Source organism: Mauremys reevesii, linkage group 4 (assembly GCF_016161935.1).
Source record: "Mauremys reevesii isolate NIE-2019 linkage group 4, ASM1616193v1, whole genome shotgun sequence".
Classification (NCBI taxonomy): Eukaryota; Metazoa; Chordata; order Testudines; family Geoemydidae; genus Mauremys; species Mauremys reevesii.
This window is the reverse complement of record NC_052626.1, coordinates 9,828,636-9,849,721: the sequence shown is the minus strand read 5'-3', so window position 1 is coordinate 9,849,721 and position 21,086 is coordinate 9,828,636. Positions and strand designations below refer to the sequence as shown.

Genomic DNA, 21,086 nt, shown 5'->3' with positions numbered 1-21,086 from the left:
TCTGCCATTGTAATTCTCTGATATTGAAGTTTTATCTTCTAGATACTGCACTGATGAAAGTTAATTCCAATCTTGAAAAAGATGATGACAATGACCAAGATGGTAGCATTCCAGTTCTGCCAGTATCAACCACCCAAAGACCTTTCTATGATGGACCAATGCCAACCGCCCAGCAAAAGCCATTCCAGTCTGGTTCCACCCCTTCGCACCTCACGCACCGCTTCATGGTAAGTCTAATTTTATCTGTGGCTGCACTGATTGGTATGATAACTTCTTCAGTAATTACTGACACTACTCGTTTGACTTGTCTAAGACTAAAATCAATTTTTTTACTGTTATCTCGGAAAGCTGTAAAATTTGACATAACTCGGAAGCTAAATAATAAAAGTAGCCATCTGTTAATACCCAGAATTCTTAATGGTATACTTTGCACTTAGCACCTTTTACCTGTAAATCTCAAAGTACTTCTAAAAAGATGGGTAAGCATATTAGAAGTTCCTATTTTTATTTATTTTGATGTAGACACAATATTTAGTTTTAAGGGAAAATTTAGAATGACATTTTGTACCTGTGCTATTGCATTCTAGATAAAATACTCTTTTAAATCGTTTATCTTCAACTGTGGCTAAGATTTTTGTCACAGTTATTTTTAGTAAAAGTCACGGACGGGTTGCGGGCAATAAACAAAAATTCACAGAAGCCTGCGACCTTTCCATGACTTTTACTAAAAATAACTGGGGCAGGGGAAAAGGCTGACTGCTGTGGGGGACTGACAGCCCGAGTCCCACTGTGGGGGGAGGTGGGGACTGACAGTTCTTGCTGCTATCGGGGGGGGCGTGAGATGGGGAGGACAGTGTCAACTCCAGCCCTGGCTGCTTGACAGCTCCAGCTGCGGCCGCTGGGAGGCATGGGGAGGGGGGACAGCTCCAGCTCCGGCCACAGGGGGTAATGGGGGGACAGTTCTGGCCCCAGCAGCTGAAGCCGCAGCCACTTTGTGTGGGTGGGTTTCTACAGATGAAAGCCAGTTATATTTTTATTTAGGAGCCATGAATTTGATTTAAAAAAAAACTTTTTAAGCTGTTCGTAGGTGTGAATAATTTAACTGGCTTCTTTGGAATTGCTCATATTCTTCACCTTTTGTTTTATAGGTGTGGAACTCTATTGGTATTATTCGTTGTTATAATGATGAGCAAGACAACGCTATAGATGTGGAGTTTCATGATACCTCTATACATCATGCAACACACTTGCCAAATTCTCTGAATCACACAATGGCTGATCTCTCCAGTGAAGCTATCCTATTGGCATGTGAGAGCACAGAGGAACTTGCAAGGTAAACTGTAGTACATCTGCATGGAACCTGTATTGTGGAATTAAAGTCAGCATGTTCAAAGAGCTCTTTGTAGTTATAACTTTTGGTTCTTGATCTTGATTTAAAAAAAAAATATATTGGTGGTAGATTTTCACATCCTTCCACTATGTAGATTTAAGGAGTATCCCAATACTTTATGTAGTTCAGGTAGCTTTTCTTTGTTTCTTGTTGTTTGAAGTTCTTCTGTCTTTCCAAGTGTATATTGGAAGATTTTAATGCATTGATGTCTCAAGAGAAACTGTACATACTAATGACAGAATTTCAATCCCCTCAAGTCAATAATGCATGATAAGGCACTGTTGGCCAGGTTGTTACTTCTCTCTGCAGTAGTAGGAGTGATGATAGAAAGCTATTGTGTCTGAGCATTGGTGTGGAGATGCATTTTAGCTGCAGGGACACACTGACAGAATGACTTAAGTTGTGCACTGTATAGTGCTTCTTAGAACCTGCAGATGAAATGTGCAGTACATGCTTTCCAACAGCAGCTGGGCATGCTAGAATGTTCTCCCTTACACTTAAGGAGTAATAGCAATAACATTCTGCCTGATTCTTAAGTGAGTGTTTTAGGGAGACAAGGATCTTCCACCCATTTCCTCATCTAGTTCGTCCATGTACAACTAGCCAAAATGTAGCTCTTAATTTATAAAATGTGATCAGCATCTACTAGTTATAGCAGCTCTGAAAAACCTATAAGTTTTTCAAAGCTTTTTCAAAAGTGTGTCAAACACTTGGGAGTCTGCCTTCTTTGCCTTCTGGTGTTTGAATGTAACTGGACTCTAAAGTAGCTGTATTTTTAAATTTGCCATATGAAAGATGTTGCACTTGGAATTCCACTTTTAAATGACAATCAGGATATAATGAGCAGTAATGAATAATGGACACAGGGATCAAACCCTAAACATGTAACTCTATCCCTGGGTAGATCTTACTTACCTCTGACAGATATCTGTGGGAGTTGTCTTTTTTATTTTTTTATATCCTTGCAGCATTGAATAGAACTATGAAATTGAAATTTTTAAAGCAATTTGCTTATGTCTATCTCTTAAAGCTTAAATTTTAAAAACTAAAAGTTTTAATAAAAAAACAACAGAATTTGTCAGGAAAATGTGGCAAGATTTGTAGGACCTGATTTTCAGGCATGGTTAGCACCCTCAGCTCCCATTAATTTTAATTGGAGTTGGAGTTGCTCAGCGCATCTGAAGATCCCACCCATAGACTCCAATCAGATTCCACATCATGCTTTTGAAGAATCTGGATTTCTGAAGCTTGGATTTCTGAAGCTGCAAATTGAATTGGATGATCAGTCACTGAGCAATAGGATTACAAATGGTAATCTGCAAGTATCATGCCATTTCACTTGTCCGATAGTTGCAAATTGTAGGTAATCCCCAGTCTCAGAAAACAATAAAACTTTACAGAGCACAGGTAAGTGGACAGTGTATTTTAAGTCATGCTGTCTATTTCAGCTTTAAATGTTTTCCTTTTATTCCTCTCATTTTTAGCAAGCTTCATTGCGTTCATTTTAGCTCTTGGGATTCCAACAAGGAATGGACAGTAGATATGCCAAAGGATGAAGATATTGAAGCTATTTGTCTGGGTCAGGGCTGGGCTGCTTGTGCCACTAGTGCCATGCTAACTCGTGTGTTTACAATTGGTGGAGTTCAGAAAGAGATCTTCAGTCTCCCTGGTCCAGTGGTGTCAATGGCGGGACATGGAGAGCAGCTTCTCGTTATTTATCACAGAGGTACTCTTCTTTCTCTCGTACTCTTTTTTTGGTTTGTTTTAAATCCCTACTATCTCTTGTTAGTGGTTTCAAGTATTGGTTTATTGTGCATGGTCACCAATTCTTCTTTTCCTCACTCTGTACTTCCTCTCTCCTCCTCCACCAGTTACTCCTTTTATTGCTGCAAACCCACAAATGTCATTTAACAAATAAACAAATAAAGCCTACATATTCAAACTTGAGTGCCTTAAATTAGGCACCTAAAAATAAGTAACCTAATTTTGAAAGGTGCTAAGGATGCACAGCTCCCATTGACTTCAGTAGGAGTTGTAGGTGCTCAACACTTGTGAAAATCAGTAAAAAAAAAAATTGTTGCTTGAAATTTTAGGCACTCAAGTTTGCAAATGTTGGCCTCTTTGCATATTTATACACATCTATCACTTAAAATACCTTGAATTCTGAAGAATATGCTATAGACATTTAATTGCTAGGCAGAAACAAATGAAATGTTTTGATAATTGGCTAAGTTTGGGGGGGGAGGATTGTAACTGTAAGATAGCCATGATCCAACTTGGATTTCAGATACACAGGAGCAAATTGCCCCTGTAGTTTGTAAAAACAAATATTACGCATGTGCTTGTAAGAGTTGTAGCTGATCTTACAAGATACACACAACATGTACCCACATATCTGAGATCAGAATTGGCTCTCAGTTATTTGACCTAGGAGTTCAGGCATAGACCTGAAATAGAATTACTCAGGTAAGTGTTCAATTAAAAACTTATATTTAACATGAGCTCAGAAATAGGAAGATGCATTTTACCATCACATTCTGTCTAATCAAGTCTAAAATTATATTGTTATGCAACACAGTCATTGGGTCGACCTTTTCTTACTAGGTACTGGCTTTGATGGGGACCAGTGCCTTGGAGTACAGCTGATAGAGTTAGGCAAAAAGAAGAGACAGGTTTTACATGGAGACCCACTTCCTCTTACAAGGAAATCCTACCTGATGTGGGTAGGATTTTCAGCAGAAGGTAAGATGATGCAGCTATGTGATGAGAGTTCCAGTGAGCAATCTTGGCTCTCTTTTAGATGGAGAATTTTACAGAAGCATTCACCTAATTTTTAAAAAAATAAGATGTTCCTGTAACTCCAATTTGTTTTGAACATCTCGTGACCATCGATCCATCCATCTTCCTCTGATATAAATGTAGTAATTGGAAATCTGAGTGCATTTACAATGTTAAAAAAATAAATTAAAATGTTACCAAAAAACCTTGAGCCAATCAGCTTCCCTCCTGCCTCCCCCCCAAAAAGCTACATCTCTGCCATTCTACTGAAATAGAAAAAACTTGAGATTTGTCCCAAATATCTGCTTAGGGAAAAGCCTGTGAGAAAAATAGATAAGCCCTATAGCATTCTATGAAGGTCAACAAAGTCTCCTCTGTCAGATCAATGTGTGGAGTGAGTTCTGGAACGGAGGGCCCGTAGCTGGGAACACTATACCACCAACCACTCCCCTTTTAATTGCGAGGGCTTTTAAGTCAGTTCTTCAACTGACCTCAACTGCTGTGGTATAGCATGAGGAGAAGTGTTCTCTGCAATAGTCAGGAACAAAATTATAAAGTTATTTTATAGGTTGCAGCCAACACCTTGACTTGTACCTGGACACAAATTAGAAACAAGAGCACACTGTGGACTACAGGTGTCATTCTCCCAGCGAGAAGCACCACTAAATATTCAGGAATTGCATTCTGCACTAGCTGAAATGTGAATAGTCTTCAATGATAGCTTTGTGTGCAATAATAATTGCAGCTTGAGGTGACAAAGACCGGATAACTGGGCAGCTCTGCATCCAAAAAGAGAGGTTCCAATTTGCTAGCTATACATAGATGAGAAGAACCCTTCTTGGCTACTAATGCTACTTGAGTGCTAAAAAATACTGGGGTTCTAGCAGAATCCCTGGCTTGCACACGTTACTGACTAAATGCAGATAAACACCCTCTAGTCCAAGGACAGGTATCAGCCCTAACATCTTCTGAATATTTTCTGTGCCAACCAGTATTACCTCTTTCTTCTGTGGATTGAGTCTCCACCATCTAACCTTCATCCAGGCCCCAATTTTGGCTGGGTAGTGAGAAAGCAGTGAGACTGCACCATCTGAATCAAATATAGATTATGTTACAGCTGCTAAGTAGTTGAATTTGAGAACTACCTGCTTGGGATTTCAGGATAAATTGCAACTACTGCTGTGCCTCGGGCTGAAGAGAGAAACCTTCTTTCTGTTGAACTTCTAACTTCTGAGACTTATAGTAGGAAAAAGTACTTATTCCTAACGTTGGAGTTTTTCCTAAAGTAGCTTATTTTCTGTCAAATTCTTCAAATCTTTCAGGAATTTCAATCTCTTGCATATCTCCATGTTTAAATGTCAGTTTGAATAATCTGGCCAGCAGGTGGTGCAGCTTTCTAAACAAACAGTAGCTTCTCCCAAACAGTTTGTACTTTTGAGCTGGAGGATATTACTTAATATTTGGGCATCCTAACCATGTACTGCTGCCTAGCAGCATCTGCCCATAAATCCTTAGTCATATTGCGGCCTTAGATTGAGTTGGCTGCCAGAACAATGCTTGTGTTTGTTACAAATAGGTACCCCATGTTATGTGGATTCTGAGGGAATTGTGAAGATGTTGAACAGAGGACTTGGGAACACCTGGATTCCAGTATGTGACACACGAGAATACTGCAAAGGAAAATCTGATCATTATTGGGTAATTGGCATCCATGAAAACCCCCAGCAGCTGAGGTGGGATATTGCAAAGAGAGTTACTTATGCGTTTGTCTTGGTCATGGTATACGTAACGTTTCCCCTTTATAATAATAGAAACTGCAAAGGAACTTTAACTAACATGATTTTTAAAGGGTTAATAGCGAATAAATATGCTCAGAAAGTGATCCAATTATATATGTAATTTTTAAAATGGACATTTAATTACTAAATTGACCTTGAATAAAATTATCAGTAACAATTTGAATAAGAAATTTCTAATGTGTGGCTAACAGGCATCTTACATTTTATTGTGAATTACAAACCTTATTAAAATTACAATTTTCTAAAGCAAATAAGTTTGTAAGCTTTCTTCTGACTATGGGGTTCCTAAAACTGCATCATAAGCTCCCAATTCCATTTGGTCCAGTCCTACATTGCCTTTTTAACACCTTGATTACTTTGTATACCTTTCCCCCCCTTGTATTCCCTGGCATGTTTCTTTCCCCGCCCCGGGCTGAAACTTTGAGCGGCTGAAACTGGGAGCGGACCCGTGGGAGCCCCAAGCCCCAGCTCCCTCTGTGAGGCTGAAACAGGGAGAGGAGCCGTGGGGCTGAAGTTCCGAGCCCCAGCACTCCAGGTCTAAAGCCCTGAGCCCTGGTGCTCCCTCAGGGCATTCCTGAGGTGTCCATAACTCTGACGTTCTCCTGTAATTCAAAATGGAGCTTTTTACACTCCTCTGTAGTGTTTTATTAAGTGAAAGTGTTTTGTGTCACCGGCAGACTTCAATTCACTGTCCACTTCCTCTTCCAGATCTTTAAATAACCCTGGTCTCCAGGAAACTCATTAAAATGTGTATCAAACTGGTGGGATGACTGAGTCAGCATCATCATGAGTTTTTTCCTCCTGTTCCTCTAAAGAAAAAGGGTGCTCCTCTATGAATTACAAAGAACGTTTTATTCAAAGCCACCACAATTGCTAAAGATAAGAAATCAGGGGAGGGTCATTGTTTGATGTTTCATTTATCAAACCTTATGCAGTAATTGACACACGTAACCAGACCAGTAATGCTTCCCCTTTCTTTATGCAGTGTTTGAAACAACATCACTTAAGGAGAAATTTTGTTAATGCTGCAGTGATGCAGCTGTATAGATCAGCTTTCCCAAACTGACATTTTACTTAGCTGAACCCTGCAAGAGTGTACTGGCTTAAATGCCACTGTAGTGCTACAATAACGTTAGAATCACTTTATTCAGGACTGTATGTGTGATCCAACATGCTACAGGACTGTCGAGAGAGAGAGGGAGTGTGTGTGTACGTACACTCTCCCTCTCTCTCTCGACAGTCCTGTAGCTTATATATACCTTTCCATCACACACTTCATTCCTCAGCCAAAAATAAAACAAACAATAAGAAAGTCAGCTCAAATTTTGCAATTATCTTCAGTTTTTCTGTGGCCCACTTTTTGGATAAATTAGAATGTATAGTTTCTAGAATATACTAAATTGTGTGTTAGAAATTTGCTATGTTTTTATTGTTTGCTGTATTTAAAGTATCTAAAGTGAACAAGAGAATGGAATAGGGTACTCTGGTGTAGCTGACGTTGTGGAGCATATGTTCTGGTCATCTCATGAGCTTTTATTTGTTTCACCAGTTGTACAGATGTAAAAATATATTTAATCCCATCACTACAATATTGATTTAACAGTTAGGATATACAATTTTTGTAATTAACAAACCCTGTTAAAATATCTTGTTCCTTCTATATTCTTGGGAGACCTGACTTGCAATTAGGCTTTTCTGTAGATTCTGAGTGGTTTGTATGTGTTTTGTTTTCCTTGGACAGGTGCATTCCTTGTAAAGGAGCTCGGTTCCCTCCTACACTTCCACGTCCTGCTGTAGCAATTTTATCCTTTAAACTTCCTTACTGTCAAATTACAACAGAAAAAGGACAGATGGAGGTATGTAGACTTTACCAACAAATTGGGATGAGATTATCTCAGGTGTTCCTAATGAACAGAGATCCACATTATTAAAACCCTCACTGCAAAGAGGCAAACTATTGAATACATGACAGCACTGAACTAGTGTTCTGCTCCTAGGTCAAGGTTGAGGAACATCGGTAGGATAGTATAGGGAAGCTTCCACTTCTGAAGTCCATCTGTACATAAATAGGGGTCTTCAGTCACCAGGGCTGTCAATCTGGCATCTTTCACTAAATTTATTGCAAAATATCTAACCCGTGTAAACAATTTGGGAACCATACTACAAAGAGGCAGTGTAGAGTCTGCGGAAGAGATCTAGGCATGGTGTTTGTTCAGGTTTGGTAGTTCATACAAGTTTTTTGTTGTTGAAATAATTGTATGTACCAAGGAGAATAAATATAGAACCAAGTTGATAGAATCATTAAGAAATGCTATCTCCCTTTGATCATCAAAATCGAATCTGTCTGCTTTTCAAAAGTGATTAACATTTTTTGGCTGCCTTAGTGTTTTGGGCCCAACTTGAAACCCATTATAGGTGTCTATTTTCAGGCAGTGCTGAGCACCCAACTTTTGAAAATCAGGCTCCTTTAAAGTATTTCACTAAGCACCCAAAATTTAGTCATTCTGAAAATTTTGGTCTTCAGGTTTAATTTCTCTCTTAAAATAGAGACTAATTGAAAAAAGATGCAAATGCAGAATATTCTTTGGTATCTGCAAAAGATCTGTACTTTGCTTCAAATTCTGCTTTGATTTAAACCTCATTTCAGTTGGGGTGTACATGGTATAAATGGTGCACTGAGTTTTAATCTCCATCTCAGAGGCAATTTCATATGTTTTGAAGACTGTGCTCACTGATCTATGTATACAGAAGAAGCTTCAGCAAAAAATACCATATTCTCTTGTGAAGTGTTCAATGGTTTTCCTCCATTTTTCAACAGTACTGACTGAATCTGTGTGTCATTGTCCTTGCCAAGCAGTGAAAGAAGGACGTCCTGAACTGTTAATTTGGCTGGAGGGAGCTTGTATTTTAGGTAGTCTCTACACACTATAGGACTGAATGGTTCCCAGTTGATCCAGTGAGCATGGACTAGATTCAACAACCTCCCTAGGCAATTTATTCCAGTGCTTAGTCACCCTGACAGTTAGGAAGTTTTTTCCTAATGTCCAACCTAAACCTCTCTTACTGCAATTTAAGCCCATTGCTTCTTGTCCTATCCTCAGAGGTTAAGAAAAACAATTTTTCTCCCTCCTCTTTGTAACAGCCTTTTATGTACTTGAAAACTGTTATCATGTCCCCTCTCAGTCTTCTCTTTTCCAGACTAAACAAACCCAGTTTTTTCAATCTTCCCTCACAGGTCATATTTTCTAGACCTTTAATCATTTTTGTTGCTCTTCTCTAGACTCTCTCCAGTTTGTCCAATTTGTTCTTAGTGTGGCATATTTTTCTTTTGCAGATAAAGGCTTAAGGACAAATATCTATCACTTGCCCCAATAGGATGTGAAAAGGAACATTAGAGAATAATTTGATACAAGTTGGTGGAAAGTACTAAGCACCTTTTTTTTCCTGGCGTTTAGTATGCTTTTTTTTCTCTTTCTCTTATTCAGGAACAATTTTGGCGTTCAGTAGTGTTTCACAACCACTTGGATTATTTATCAAAAAATGGATATGAATACGATGAAAATGCTAAAAATGAGGCAGCAAAAGAACAGCAGGAGCTTTTAATGAAATTGTTTGCTGTAAGTAAAATTTAAATGCAAAAGAAATTAAAGCTTATTGTTGAGCATTAATTTTCAGTAGATGGTATTTGATGCTGTTTAATTATGGATAGCTACTTTGTCATTTTCTTCCATGTGTACAGTTATCCACCTAACACGCTGTATGATTTTAGCCTCACTGTTGCTTTTCAATTGTGGAAAAGGTGTTGTACAGAGAACTCCTTTTTTTTGCTATACAATTAAGTATTGTTGGCACTCTCTGCGTAATAAGTCTAGCACCAGAATACTATAGGTGTTGCAGGGTCAGAATTGAATTGTGTTGGCAGTGCTATGTGAAATGTTTGCATAGTTCCTGCCCAAATTGTGTAAATCTTGTTTACTTCTTTTATACATGAAGTCCCACTGAAATCAGTAACTCTAATCAAGAGAGTCAGGAGCGCAGGATTAGGTCTATCCTTTGTTGTTGAAGGCAGTGTTGTTAAACTTTCACTGTCCTGATTACTAAATTTCCAGCATTTTTTTTTTTAATAAATGAAAGCCTTAATTGATGGGCTTGCATACCCATGCATGCTCCCTATTAAAAAAACTATTTTGAATTTCAAGGCTCTGTGTTGCCTAAGAAAAGTTACTGTCCTTACAAATGACTAGGAGCTATAAGGCGTATATATACAGGTGTCTGGCTAAGCTATGCCTCTTATGAGATATTAAGTTGGTGGTGGTTAGTGCCATTACTACGATTAATTATTCTCTTTGGGTTATTCTAGGAAGCATGCCTGTGGAGTATGTATCTAAAGGATTATTTTTCTTTGTTAGCTTTCTTGTAAACTGGAACGTGAATTTCGTTGTGTGGAGCTTGCTGATTTCATGACCCAAAATGCTGTCAATTTAGCTATCAAGTATGCATCTCGCTCTAGAAAACTAATATTAGCCCAGCGGCTGAGTGAGATGGCTGTGGAGAAAGCGACAGAGATGGCAGCACCTGAAGAAGATGAAGAGGAGGAGGAGGAGGAGGATTTCCGAAATCATCTGAATGCTGGGTAAAAAGAATTTTGACATGATAAAGGAACCTGCAGGGTTTTTTTTAATATGGATATATTCAAAATTATGGTGCAGCCAATCCAATTTTATTGTCCACTGCTATAACTTGCAATATATTTATTAGTGTTATGACAATTGGCTCTAATCCTAGTGTGATTCTACTCTAAAAAATTGTCTCTATAAAAGTAGAGCTGTGTTGTTCAATAGCTTTACTCCCTCTGGGGATTCATTGCAATAAGTTAGCTCTGAAGAGCCAGCAAAGCTAGAGAGAGTGGATTGGTTCATTTCCTGCATATGTGTTGTTGGAAGAATTTTTATTTAAGTCGCTCAGTTACCATACTAATGATGGTGGTATTTGAACCTATATAGAGTAGAATAGAACTAAGTTCTGATTGCAAACTACTGTTGGTGATGCATGAGGCTGAAGGAACTCAGATCAATTTCTTTAGATTCTAGGCTAGGTTGACAGTGTAGGGACTTAAGGCTAGTCTACACACAAAACTGATCCTGAAATAACTAGGTCAGTTTGATGCACACCTTTTGTTATTAATGTCCACACGCAGACTTGCACCAAAATAAAAAAAATTGTGACTTAAAACCAAGTTAGTTATTTCAGTGCAAGAATGTGGTAGAATAGCCTTTAGTTGCGATTTACAGCCAAAGTGGATGTTCCTCACTGTCCCTGTCCGCCTAGGAGTAGACAGAGGATTAGAGGTGGTATTAAATGCCGTTACTAATCCAGTGATAGAAAAGCTTTCACAGCCTTTCACCAGCAGTGAGATAATGGCATCACCGTACAGTGCAGAAAGTTAGGAAGCTTATTTTGGTAGAAAGAAGTTTAATTTTGCAACAAGTCAAGGCCCATACATAAAAATGTCTGCAGGTTTACTTTGGAATATATGGCTGCAAACAGGATGATAATTCCTTTCCAAGTAGTCTGCTCCAGTTTCCCGGTTCATGAATGGAAGCCATAGTCTAATGTTGGTGATTTCAGTCTCTTCTAGGGTTGGATTATATCACAAAAACTAGATTTTTCTTATTGCCAGATTCAGTCGTTGCTGTAAGTATCTTGTTGGAAAAAGAGAGCTTCTGTTTACATATACATACATTTTAGTAATCAGCAAAGATTGAGAAAGAAATACAGAAAATGTACTTGGTAATTTAATGGGATTTCAGTAAAATATAAGATCATATTTTCAACACTTGCTGCCTAAATTGCAGTTTGAAAATATATGCATCCAGTTATTTGGCTTTGTATTTGAATGAGTAGTTTGTGCATGTAATTGGCATGTATTATTAATGATTAAATGATTAGTCTTGAAAACTTGGCCCATTTATATTGTTGCAAATTGTCAATACTATATAGCAGAGATCTCAGATACTTTATCCCTTTCCTCAATAGTTAGCACCTTTCTCATTAACTCTTCCTTCAAAAATGGTTGCAATGTTCTTCTTACTCAGAGCGCACCTTACTCTTGCCTGTCTTGGGGAGTAAGGTAAAATTGTGTGGATCTGTCTTTGAGCCTTTGAGTTCTGGAGGTCAGTGCAGGCTGTTTTAATTCAATGTTGTGAACTTCAAGAGAACACATGTGATCCCACTTAGGGTCATAGGAGTACTGTGTTGGTGGCACTGACGTGGTTATTGATATTTAATTTATTAAACCCTTGAATTGTTTTGACTGTCTTATCACAGATTAATCAATAGCATAATAATAATAAAAAGTCCAGACTGTTTTCATTTTATTAAAATTAATACATAAATGTAACTTGGTCTCACTTTATTCCTTTCTGTTAATGAGCGTCCCTCTTTCCCTTTTGGATGAGGTGGAGTTTCATGCACAGCCTGATTAAAATTAGTTATTTCCACTTAGTTATAGCAACTCTACAACAGAGTGGAGCCAGCCTCGAGTCAGAAACCTGCACGAACAAGATATGGAAGACAGCAAGGAAGCTGATGCAGTTGAGGAAGTGGAAGAAATGCCAGAAATGCAAAAATTTAGTAAGAAACACTTTTGGGGCAGGTTGGGAAGTTTACACTGATCTTTGTTTTACAGACTTAATAGGAATTTTTCATTGTGGAAATTCCTCTCATAACTTTATAAAATGGATTGGATGATAACACAATAATTTATATAGCATTTAACATTTTTAAAGAATTAATTTTCAGGACACCAATGTGAGGTAAGTAAGTATCATCTCCATCTTACAAGGAAAGTGAGGCACAGATGTTAAGTGACACAGCAGGTCAGACACATAGGTAGAGCCCTGCATGGATACAAAATTTGTATCCTCAACCAAGCTGTAATCCACAAAAATGATCTGCGGATATAAAGCTGATAGCTGCAGATTTGCAAGGCTTTAGATATAAAATTTGGATTCTCATCCATCCACGATCTGCAAAAATGGCCCATGGATATCCGTATCTGTGGATGCAAACCAGATCGCAGCAGATTTGTAGTGCTCTACACATAGGGTCTGATTCAAAGCCCACTGAAGTCAATGGAAAGAAATAAGGATTCTTGACTCCAGTTAGGACACAACCATTAGACATGTTCTGTCTGGTTTGAACATCCCACTTAACTATGTTACTATCATTGCATTTTTTGTATGGTTTCATTTTTAACAATAGCACCTACTGCCTTCTGGGTCACCTGATGGAACTGTTTCCTTGGTTTCAATCCAGCTCTTACATGGGCTGAATTAACAGAATGAAGGCACACCCTGGCTGTGTCCTCTCCCTAGCTGCCAATGCCCATTTTCTGGGGCACCTGAAGGAGAAGGGTTATAGGGAGCTTGTGATGCTCTGCTATATCTTTACTATCACCTCCAGACAGACTTTCTAGCACGCATCTCCTTGTGCTCTTTCCATTTCCCACCTTCTGTGTATTAATACATATTTAGTAATATGAATGCTTTGGACTCTAAGATAGAGGGGTTGGAGGGGAAATAATCACTGAACTACGGTCTAGCACATGCTTACCATATTTTTTTGGAGGAGTGAAGAGTGCAAACACTGAAACTTGCTTTGAAGACCTGGAGTTATAAATTCGTTTTTTCTTTTCTTAGTATGCTCTTTTCTATATTATGGTAACACTTTAAGTTCTAGAAATTCTTTTAAATAAATGCTGTTGCTTCTACTGCTAAAAAAGATGAAGTTTAAGTGGGGTTATCTATAAAAGTGGCAAAGTAAAGCTTATCTTATCAAAATAAATATTCATCTCTTTCCTTCTTCTTAGAAAAGGTGAGTCCAAATAGGGATACAATTATTTAAATGTGTCTGTTAAAGCACTTATACAAACACTAAAATATAAAGTAATGATGAAAGTTACATATGAGTTCACTAGGATTTTTTTAAAATGAGTTGTGCTGTTTTAATATTTGCATTTTGTTATGAATTTAAAATGCATCTTTTTATTCTTGAAGGACAAAATCCATTCTGCAAAACTGTAGGATTGCCAGAAATGTCTGCTCCTAAATCTGGTGAGTAAATCTCATTTTATTCCAATAAGAAAATGTTGTTGTCAGGTCTATCATTTTGTTGTCAGTATCTACCTATGTGCCTTTCCTCCTGTTTCCTAACATCCTAGTAAAAGTGCAGAACTTTCAGTTTTCATTTAACAGGCCGGAATACTTTAATTTTTCTAATTAAGGAAATAAAATTATAATTGTTCCATTTAAACATATGAAACACACACAATACTTTGCAGATTTTCATGTGTTGTTTCTTTTCCTTTTCTGTAACAAAAGCTGTAATTACAACTAGCAGTCAAGGACGAGTCAATCCCTTCAAGGTAAGAATTTTGCAGTTCATCTGATAGTGGGTTGTTTTTTGTTGTTGTTTAAGTTAAGATTTTCATATAAAAGAAATTCTTTGGAAAAGAAGACTCCCTTTTGTGACTGAAAATAAAATGCTACCGTTTGTTACTTTAGGTATCGGCTAATCAAAAAGACCCAACAGCTCACTCAGCTAATATTCTAGATAATATGAGCAAGTTCTCCAAGAATACCCCAACACCTAACAGCCGGGCTGTAAACAAACAAAAGTCTCCAGTTATAAAGCCTCTGATCCCCAAGCCCAAATCCAAGCAGGTAATGTTTCTGGTCTTTACACTAGTTCAGTGAGCAAAAAGTTAGTGAGCAAAATTGATTTTTCCCTGCTCTTATTGTATATAGGAAACACTGTTGATTGAATGAAACAACCCAGATGGTAAACTCTGTCCAAGCAGAGTACAGAAAAGTGTACAACTATACCATGTGCATACTAAAAAGCAATATGAGATTTTTTTTGTCCAGCTGTAGAAAGCATGCCCTTGCAGTGACTTCAGTAGTTATTCTTATTTAATAATAGAGTATTAATAATACACATGTACTGTCTTAAGGTTTTAAACCATCAGTTTAACAGCAGAAACCCTCAGTAAAATCGCTTTTCCTTGGGATGATGTGTTTTATATTGTCAGATGTAGACGTATTCACAATGTGTAAATATCACCAGTGAATTTTTCTAAATCTATAAATTTTTATAGGCTTTAGCAGCCACTTTTTTCCAGCCCCGTCCACCCCATGCTGGTGACAAAACAGTAGAAGAAAAAGAAGAAAAGGCTGAAAATATATTGCCTGAAATCCAAGCTGCTGTCACTGAAAACACTGAAAACAAAAGGTGAGTGAATACAAGGGATTTGTTTCTCATATAACACTTAATTTTAATTTTGATGTATACACTTGACACAATTTCAGAAATGTCTGCATTTCTAATATCAGGCTCATTAATTGTTGCTATTTCATTTTTCTCATTTGCACATCAATGTTCTTTAATTCTTTAGACCTGGCTAGTCTCAGGGTATGTCTGCTTTGCAGCCTGGGGTGTGAATAGTAACTCTGAGATGTACCCATGCTAGCTGTACTCTAGCTAGCTTGCTAAAAATAGAAGTGAGGATGCTGCAGCGTGGGCTTCAGCAGTTGCTGCACAAGTGAGTATATACCCAGCAGGGTCAGGTGGACTTGTGCAGCCCGCACTGAAGCCTGTGCTGCAGCATCATCACTTCTATTTTTAGCGAGCTAGCTAGATTATATGAGCTGCCTTTCATGCCCCAGGCTGCAATGTTGACTTACCGTAGAAGTGTTGCATTTTTTTAAAAGTTTGGTTTGAACATTTTGGAACATAATAATATATGGAGATATACCTATCTCATAGAACTGGAAGGGACCTTGAAAGGTCATTGAGTCCAGTCCCCTGCCTTCACTAGCAGGACCAAGTACCATCCCTGACAGATTTATGCCCCAGATCCCTAAATGGCCCCTTCAAGGATTGAACTCACAACTCTGGGTTTAGGAGGCCAATGCTCAAACCACTGAGCTACCATGAGCTATCAAAGTGGTGTGTCAGCACTTCTGTTATATTCATCTTCAGAGTCTCACTAGCTAATTGAGTGAAAACTTAGCTGCCTTGCTTCTAGCGGTAGTCGTTACACATCAAGGTTGTGGGAATGATTTCTGATGGCATTGGAATGAGACAAAGCTGTATAAAACCATGATAAGAGCATTCATTAATAAGTTTTCACATGAAAAGGTGGAAGTACCCATACCAACTGTAAGAGGCGAATTAATTAAGAGAAGCTATTATCAGCAGGGGAGAAAAACTTTTGAAGTGATAATCAAGATGGCCCATTTCGGACAGTTGACACAAAGGTGTGAGGATACTTTAACATGGGGAAATAGATTCAATTAGTGTAATGACCGAGCCATTCCCAGTCTCTGTTCAAACCTAAGTTAATGTTATCTAGTTTGCATATTAATAGAAACTGCTGAGTATGCTGATTTGCTTTTCTAGACAGGATCTCTGTGGCAATAAAAAATACTCCAATCAGTTATTGTTGCACATGCTATTTTTGTAAAATTATTCTATAGGCTTCATATGCTGGAAATTATTTTTGTGACAATTTTAGACCAAAGACAGGATTCCAAATGTGGCTAGAAGAAAACAGAGAGAGTATTTTGGCAGATAATCCTGATTTGGAGGAAGCTGACATAATAAAAGAAGGCATGAGTCGATTTAGAGTGCTGTCATCTGATGAAAGGATGGTAAGAAAGCTGTGTTGCACTATATTTTTCAATAATTGTTTCTCTTTTACCACTGAATCCTGTGGAAATTCTAGTTTTGAAATTTCCTTAAATGCTGCTGCTCTCCATCTGGACTCAAAATATTATTCCAGGCCAAAACCCAAAATACATGCTTTAATTATCAGCCAGATCTTAATAAATTGTTTATTTTCATAATGATTTAGAGGAAGGAGTAATGTTTACAATAGTAAATTGCAGACATGAAATCAGATTTGGAGAGGATGCAGAGACTAGGAAAAGAAGGAATTTAAAAGTTCAGTGAAGTGGTCAAGAATTAGTAAGGTGAGAGAAAAGGTAAAAACACCAAGCGGAAGTTCAAAATGGGAAAATACTTGTTACAAAGGAGAAATATTGAGAAAGGCCTAGATGTGATCACAAGTAGCAAATTAGACAAGCACTTACAGTCTGAAGGTGTAGCAAATGCCATAATGGTATGTATAAATAAGCTGCGGCATGTAAGAGCAAGGAGGTAATAGTTCTTCACAAAGCCTTGGTTAGACCATGTTTATGTAAAATAGTGTGTGCAGCATTGTCTTGTCTTGTTTTCCTTTACATGTCTTTTCTGTAACAAATAAGAAAACTTTGCTATTTTGGACCTGTAGTGATCTCATGGTGCAAATATTAGTGATTAGATGTCCAAATTTCACCTGGAAAAACAAACGGACCAAGGCCTGAATAAAACCTGTTTTTTAAAATGCATAGACTACAGAAATCAACAAAAAAGAACAGGAGTACTTGTGGTACCTTAGAGACTAACAAATTTATTTGAACATAAGCTTTCGTGGGCTACAGCCCACTTCATTGGATGCATGTAGTGGAAAATACAGTAGGAAGATATAGATAGATAAATAGGTATAGATATATATATACCTAATATATACACAGAGAACATGAAACAATGGGTGTTACCATACATACTATAAAGAGAGTGATCAGTTAAGGTGAGCTATTATCAGAAGGAGAGAAAAAGAACTGTTTGTAGTGGTAATGAAAATGGCCCATTTTCAGCAATTGACAAGGAGATGTAAGGAACTTGGCGGGGGGCGGGGGGGAATAAGCATGGGGAAATAGTTTTACTTTGTGTAATGGCCCATCCACTCCCAGTCTTTATTCAAGCCTAGTTTGATGGTGTCCAATTTGCGAATTAATTCCAATTCAGCAGTTTCTCGTTGGAGTCTGGTTTTGAAGGTCTTTTTGTTGTAATATTGTGACTTTTAGGTCTGTAATCGAGTGGCCAGGGAGATTGAAGTGTTCTCCAACTGGTTTTTGAATGTTATAATTCTTGACGTCTGATTTGTGTCCATTTATTCTTTTACATAGAGACTGTCCGGTTTGGCCAATGTACATGGCAGAAGGGCATTGCTGGCACATGATGACATTATCACATTGGTAGATGTGAATAGATATGTGGACAGAGTTGGCAACGGGCTTTGTTGCAAGGATAGGTTCCTGGGTTAGTGTTTTTGTTGTGTGGTGTGTGGTTGCTGGTGAGTATTTGCTTCAGGTTTGGGGGTTGTCTGTAAGCAAAGACTGGCCTGTCTCCCAAGATCTGTGAGAGTGATGGATTGTCCTTCAGGATAGGTTGTAGATCCTTGATGATGTGCTGGAGAGGTTTTAGTTGGGGGCTGAAGGAGATGGCTATTGGTGTTCTGTTACTTTCTTCGTTGGGTCTGTCCTGTAGTAGGTGACTTCTGGGTACTTTTCTGGCTCTGTCATTCTGTTTCTTCACTTCAGCAGGTGGGTATTGTAGTTGTAAGAACTCTTGATAGAGATCTTGTAGGTGTTTGTCTCTGTCTGAGGGGTTGGAGCAAATGCGATTGTATCATAGAGCTTGGCTGTAGACAATGGATCGAGTGGTGTGGTCTGGATGAAAACTGGAGGCATGTAGGTAAGTATAGCGGTCAGTAGGTTTCCGGTATAGGGTGGTGTTTATGTGGCCATCATTTATTAGTACTGTAGTGTCCAGGAAGTGGATCTCTTGTGTGGACTGGTCCAGGCTGAGGTTGATGGTGGGGTGGAAATTGTTGAAATCATGATGGAATTCCTCAAGGGCTTCTTTTCCATGGATCCAGATGAAGATTTCATCAATGTAGCGCAAGTAGAGTAGGAGTGTTAGGGGTGTTAAAAAATCAACAAAGTGACCATAACTGTACTCTAAAGCCTGAGGCATTAAATATCCATCATGCTAAATTGAGAGAAACATAATTTTTTTTTTTTGGTGGTTGGGGGCGGGGGGGAATTGTTGTATCACTAACATTTTTTTTTGTTGTCAAAATTACTTAAACACAACCTTACCATGGTGTGTGTGCATTTAGAACAAAGGACCATTGAATAATTTGTCAAGAGTGATCATTAAAATACTACCATTAGCGTTCACAACTAGACTACTTAGGATATTGATGTAACAAAGAGTCCTGCAGTAGCACAAGCTGGGCTCAGGAAGTAATTTCCAACCTTACCAATGTCTCTCAAACCTTAGCGGTGGTCAGTGTAGTCACTATTCCAATGCTGCCTTATTCTGCAGACATTTTCTTTCCGTGATTATATGGTAGGATAGTAGAATTCACTATATTATGCTTTGGTTTTACTTTTTTAATGTACCTGCTTTTTTAAGGTCTGGACAGAGAAAGCCAAAGGAGGAGCAGCTAGTAATTCAGCTGAAGCAAAAAAGCGGAAGCGCCCAGCAGATGCAAAGAATGAGGGGAAAGAGAAACGAGAAGAAAAATCAAAGGAGGACTCCAGTTTGCCCAAAAAACGGAAGCCATTAGATCCATCTATAACTGTCAGATTGTCAGCCTTTGAATTCAAGCAGAGCTAAATTAAAATTGGTACCTTTCCACTGTTTTCTTGTCTCAAGACATTAGTTTCTCCTGTACTGAGAAATTTGCCAACATACTCCAAGTGCCCTTGCAAAAAGAATGAGTGTTTTGTCCTAAACGTTCCTTTACAAAGTGGAATGATGGAAATGATGCAGCATCCCTGAGATCCTTGATGCAAATAAGTTTTTATATAAAGTGTGTATAGTTGATACAAATAGTGATAATTCATTGATTATTGTAGATATAAGGCCAAATTCTATGATGCTGCGTGGCCTTTGTGTGCCGTACCGCTCGTGATATTTGATCCTAAAGCCAGTTAGGCCATGGAGAATTGGCAAAGTGTAAGGATGATCTCATGGTGTTGTAGAGCCAAAGTAGGGGCTCTTGTGTCACTTACTCTTATCCTGTCAAGGTAGCAAGGAGAAGAAGCAATGGGGGGAGAGAAAGATGCCCCTGTACCATACTGATCTTTGGCTGCAGTTACAACTCCTTGTGATGATTTCCAGCCATTGAGCTCCAGCGCCTAATTTAGTACTGAGGGTCCATCCATGTACCGAAGCTGTACTGGGAACAGTGGGTGTACAGAGGAGAGATTTAAGCCGTCTTGTGTGTACATGTGTATGCTCCTCCCCCAACCTACACTCTGTAGAAGAGCTCTGCCCCAGGATTTGGTCACTCTTAACTTTTGAATTTGTGGGTTTTGTATGTAATATTTGTTTAAAATAAAATGTGAACATTTCTGTGTTTAGGTTGGTGGAAGTCTCCTTTTCAATTTTTGCATGTTGCACTAGGAAGGAAGCAGGTGCTTGGGGTGGCCAAAGGAAAGGGGCGGCACGTCCAGGTCGTCGTCGGGTCCCTCAGTCCCTCTCTGAGCGAAGGACCCGCCGCCGAATTGCCGCCGAAGAAGGGGTGCAGTAGAGCTGCCGCTGAAGTGCCACCAATCGCGGCTTTATCTTTTTTTTTTTCCTGCTTTGCCGCTTGGGGTGGCCAAAAAGCTGGAGCCGGCCCTGCTTGCACCTCATAGTCAGAAGCCAGTTATATACACCATTCTTGCAGATGGATAAAACGCAGTGTCTGATGACTGGAAGTCAAGCACACATTGATTTTGATTTAAGATCTAGGAGTAACAGCTTTAGCTTTTCACTGTAGCAAGTCAAATTTGAAGGGCTACAGTCATTTAGTATTTTTTTCCTCCTTCAGTCTGGTAATTCTACTGAGATGTTAAGCTGCTGCCCATTCAGTAGGAATCATGAGTTTTTAGTGTTCAAATCAGTTAGAAGTAAGACATAAAACTGAGATTCTGCAAAAAACCCTTAAATCCTAGAGAATTTAAATTTCAGAGGTTAGTGATAAATTGAGAATTTTTGTTCGTTTTAACATTCTTCATTTTGAAAAGCTTGACCTTGAGATTTCAGTGTATCACAGCATTTTTAATTATATGTGGAAAAGTGGAGGTGATTGTGGCAGCTATTGTTGCTAAGAATAAGCAAATGGAAGAAAATCTGAAGATGCATTAACCCAGTTAATATAAAGCTTAAATAATAATCTA

The 21,086-nt window shown here is 38.4% G+C and overlaps 2 protein-coding genes across 5 annotated transcripts in view; one reads left to right on the top strand and one right to left on the bottom strand.

Moving 5' to 3' along the window:
* The window catches only part of WDHD1 (WD repeat and HMG-box DNA binding protein 1), a 41,367-nt gene extending 21,084 nt beyond the window's left edge, over positions 1 to 20,283 (top strand). For both annotated transcript variants that reach the window (XM_039535204.1, XM_039535205.1), the window contains exons 12-26: positions 43 to 227; positions 1,149 to 1,333; positions 2,875 to 3,116; positions 3,995 to 4,132; positions 5,745 to 5,901; positions 7,709 to 7,823; positions 9,453 to 9,584; positions 10,377 to 10,600; positions 12,473 to 12,600; positions 14,025 to 14,081; positions 14,349 to 14,392; positions 14,532 to 14,690; positions 15,125 to 15,258; positions 16,544 to 16,679; positions 19,333 to 20,283. In XM_039535204.1, coding sequence (XP_039391138.1) covers positions 43 to 227; positions 1,149 to 1,333; positions 2,875 to 3,116; positions 3,995 to 4,132; positions 5,745 to 5,901; positions 7,709 to 7,823; positions 9,453 to 9,584; positions 10,377 to 10,600; positions 12,473 to 12,600; positions 14,025 to 14,081; positions 14,349 to 14,392; positions 14,532 to 14,690; positions 15,125 to 15,258; positions 16,544 to 16,679; positions 19,333 to 19,536 — 2,240 coding nt within the window. In that variant the 3' untranslated portion in view covers positions 19,537 to 20,283. The remainder of the gene's footprint in view (positions 1 to 42; positions 228 to 1,148; positions 1,334 to 2,874; positions 3,117 to 3,994; positions 4,133 to 5,744; positions 5,902 to 7,708; positions 7,824 to 9,452; positions 9,585 to 10,376; positions 10,601 to 12,472; positions 12,601 to 14,024; positions 14,082 to 14,348; positions 14,393 to 14,531; positions 14,691 to 15,124; positions 15,259 to 16,543; positions 16,680 to 19,332) is intronic.
* Positions 1 to 21,086, bottom strand: part of SOCS4 (suppressor of cytokine signaling 4) — a 73,508-nt gene that overhangs the window by 32,786 nt on the left and 19,636 nt on the right. Inside the window, exon 3 of one of the 3 annotated variants that reach the window (XR_005597683.1) lies at positions 11,428 to 11,669. The exons of 1 other annotated variant lie outside the window; for it this stretch is intronic. The gene's annotated coding sequence lies outside the window, so the exon portion shown is untranslated. Of the gene's footprint in view, positions 1 to 11,427; positions 11,670 to 21,086 lie in introns of those variants that run through there. One more of the 3 variants, XR_005597682.1, reaches the window with a different exon arrangement.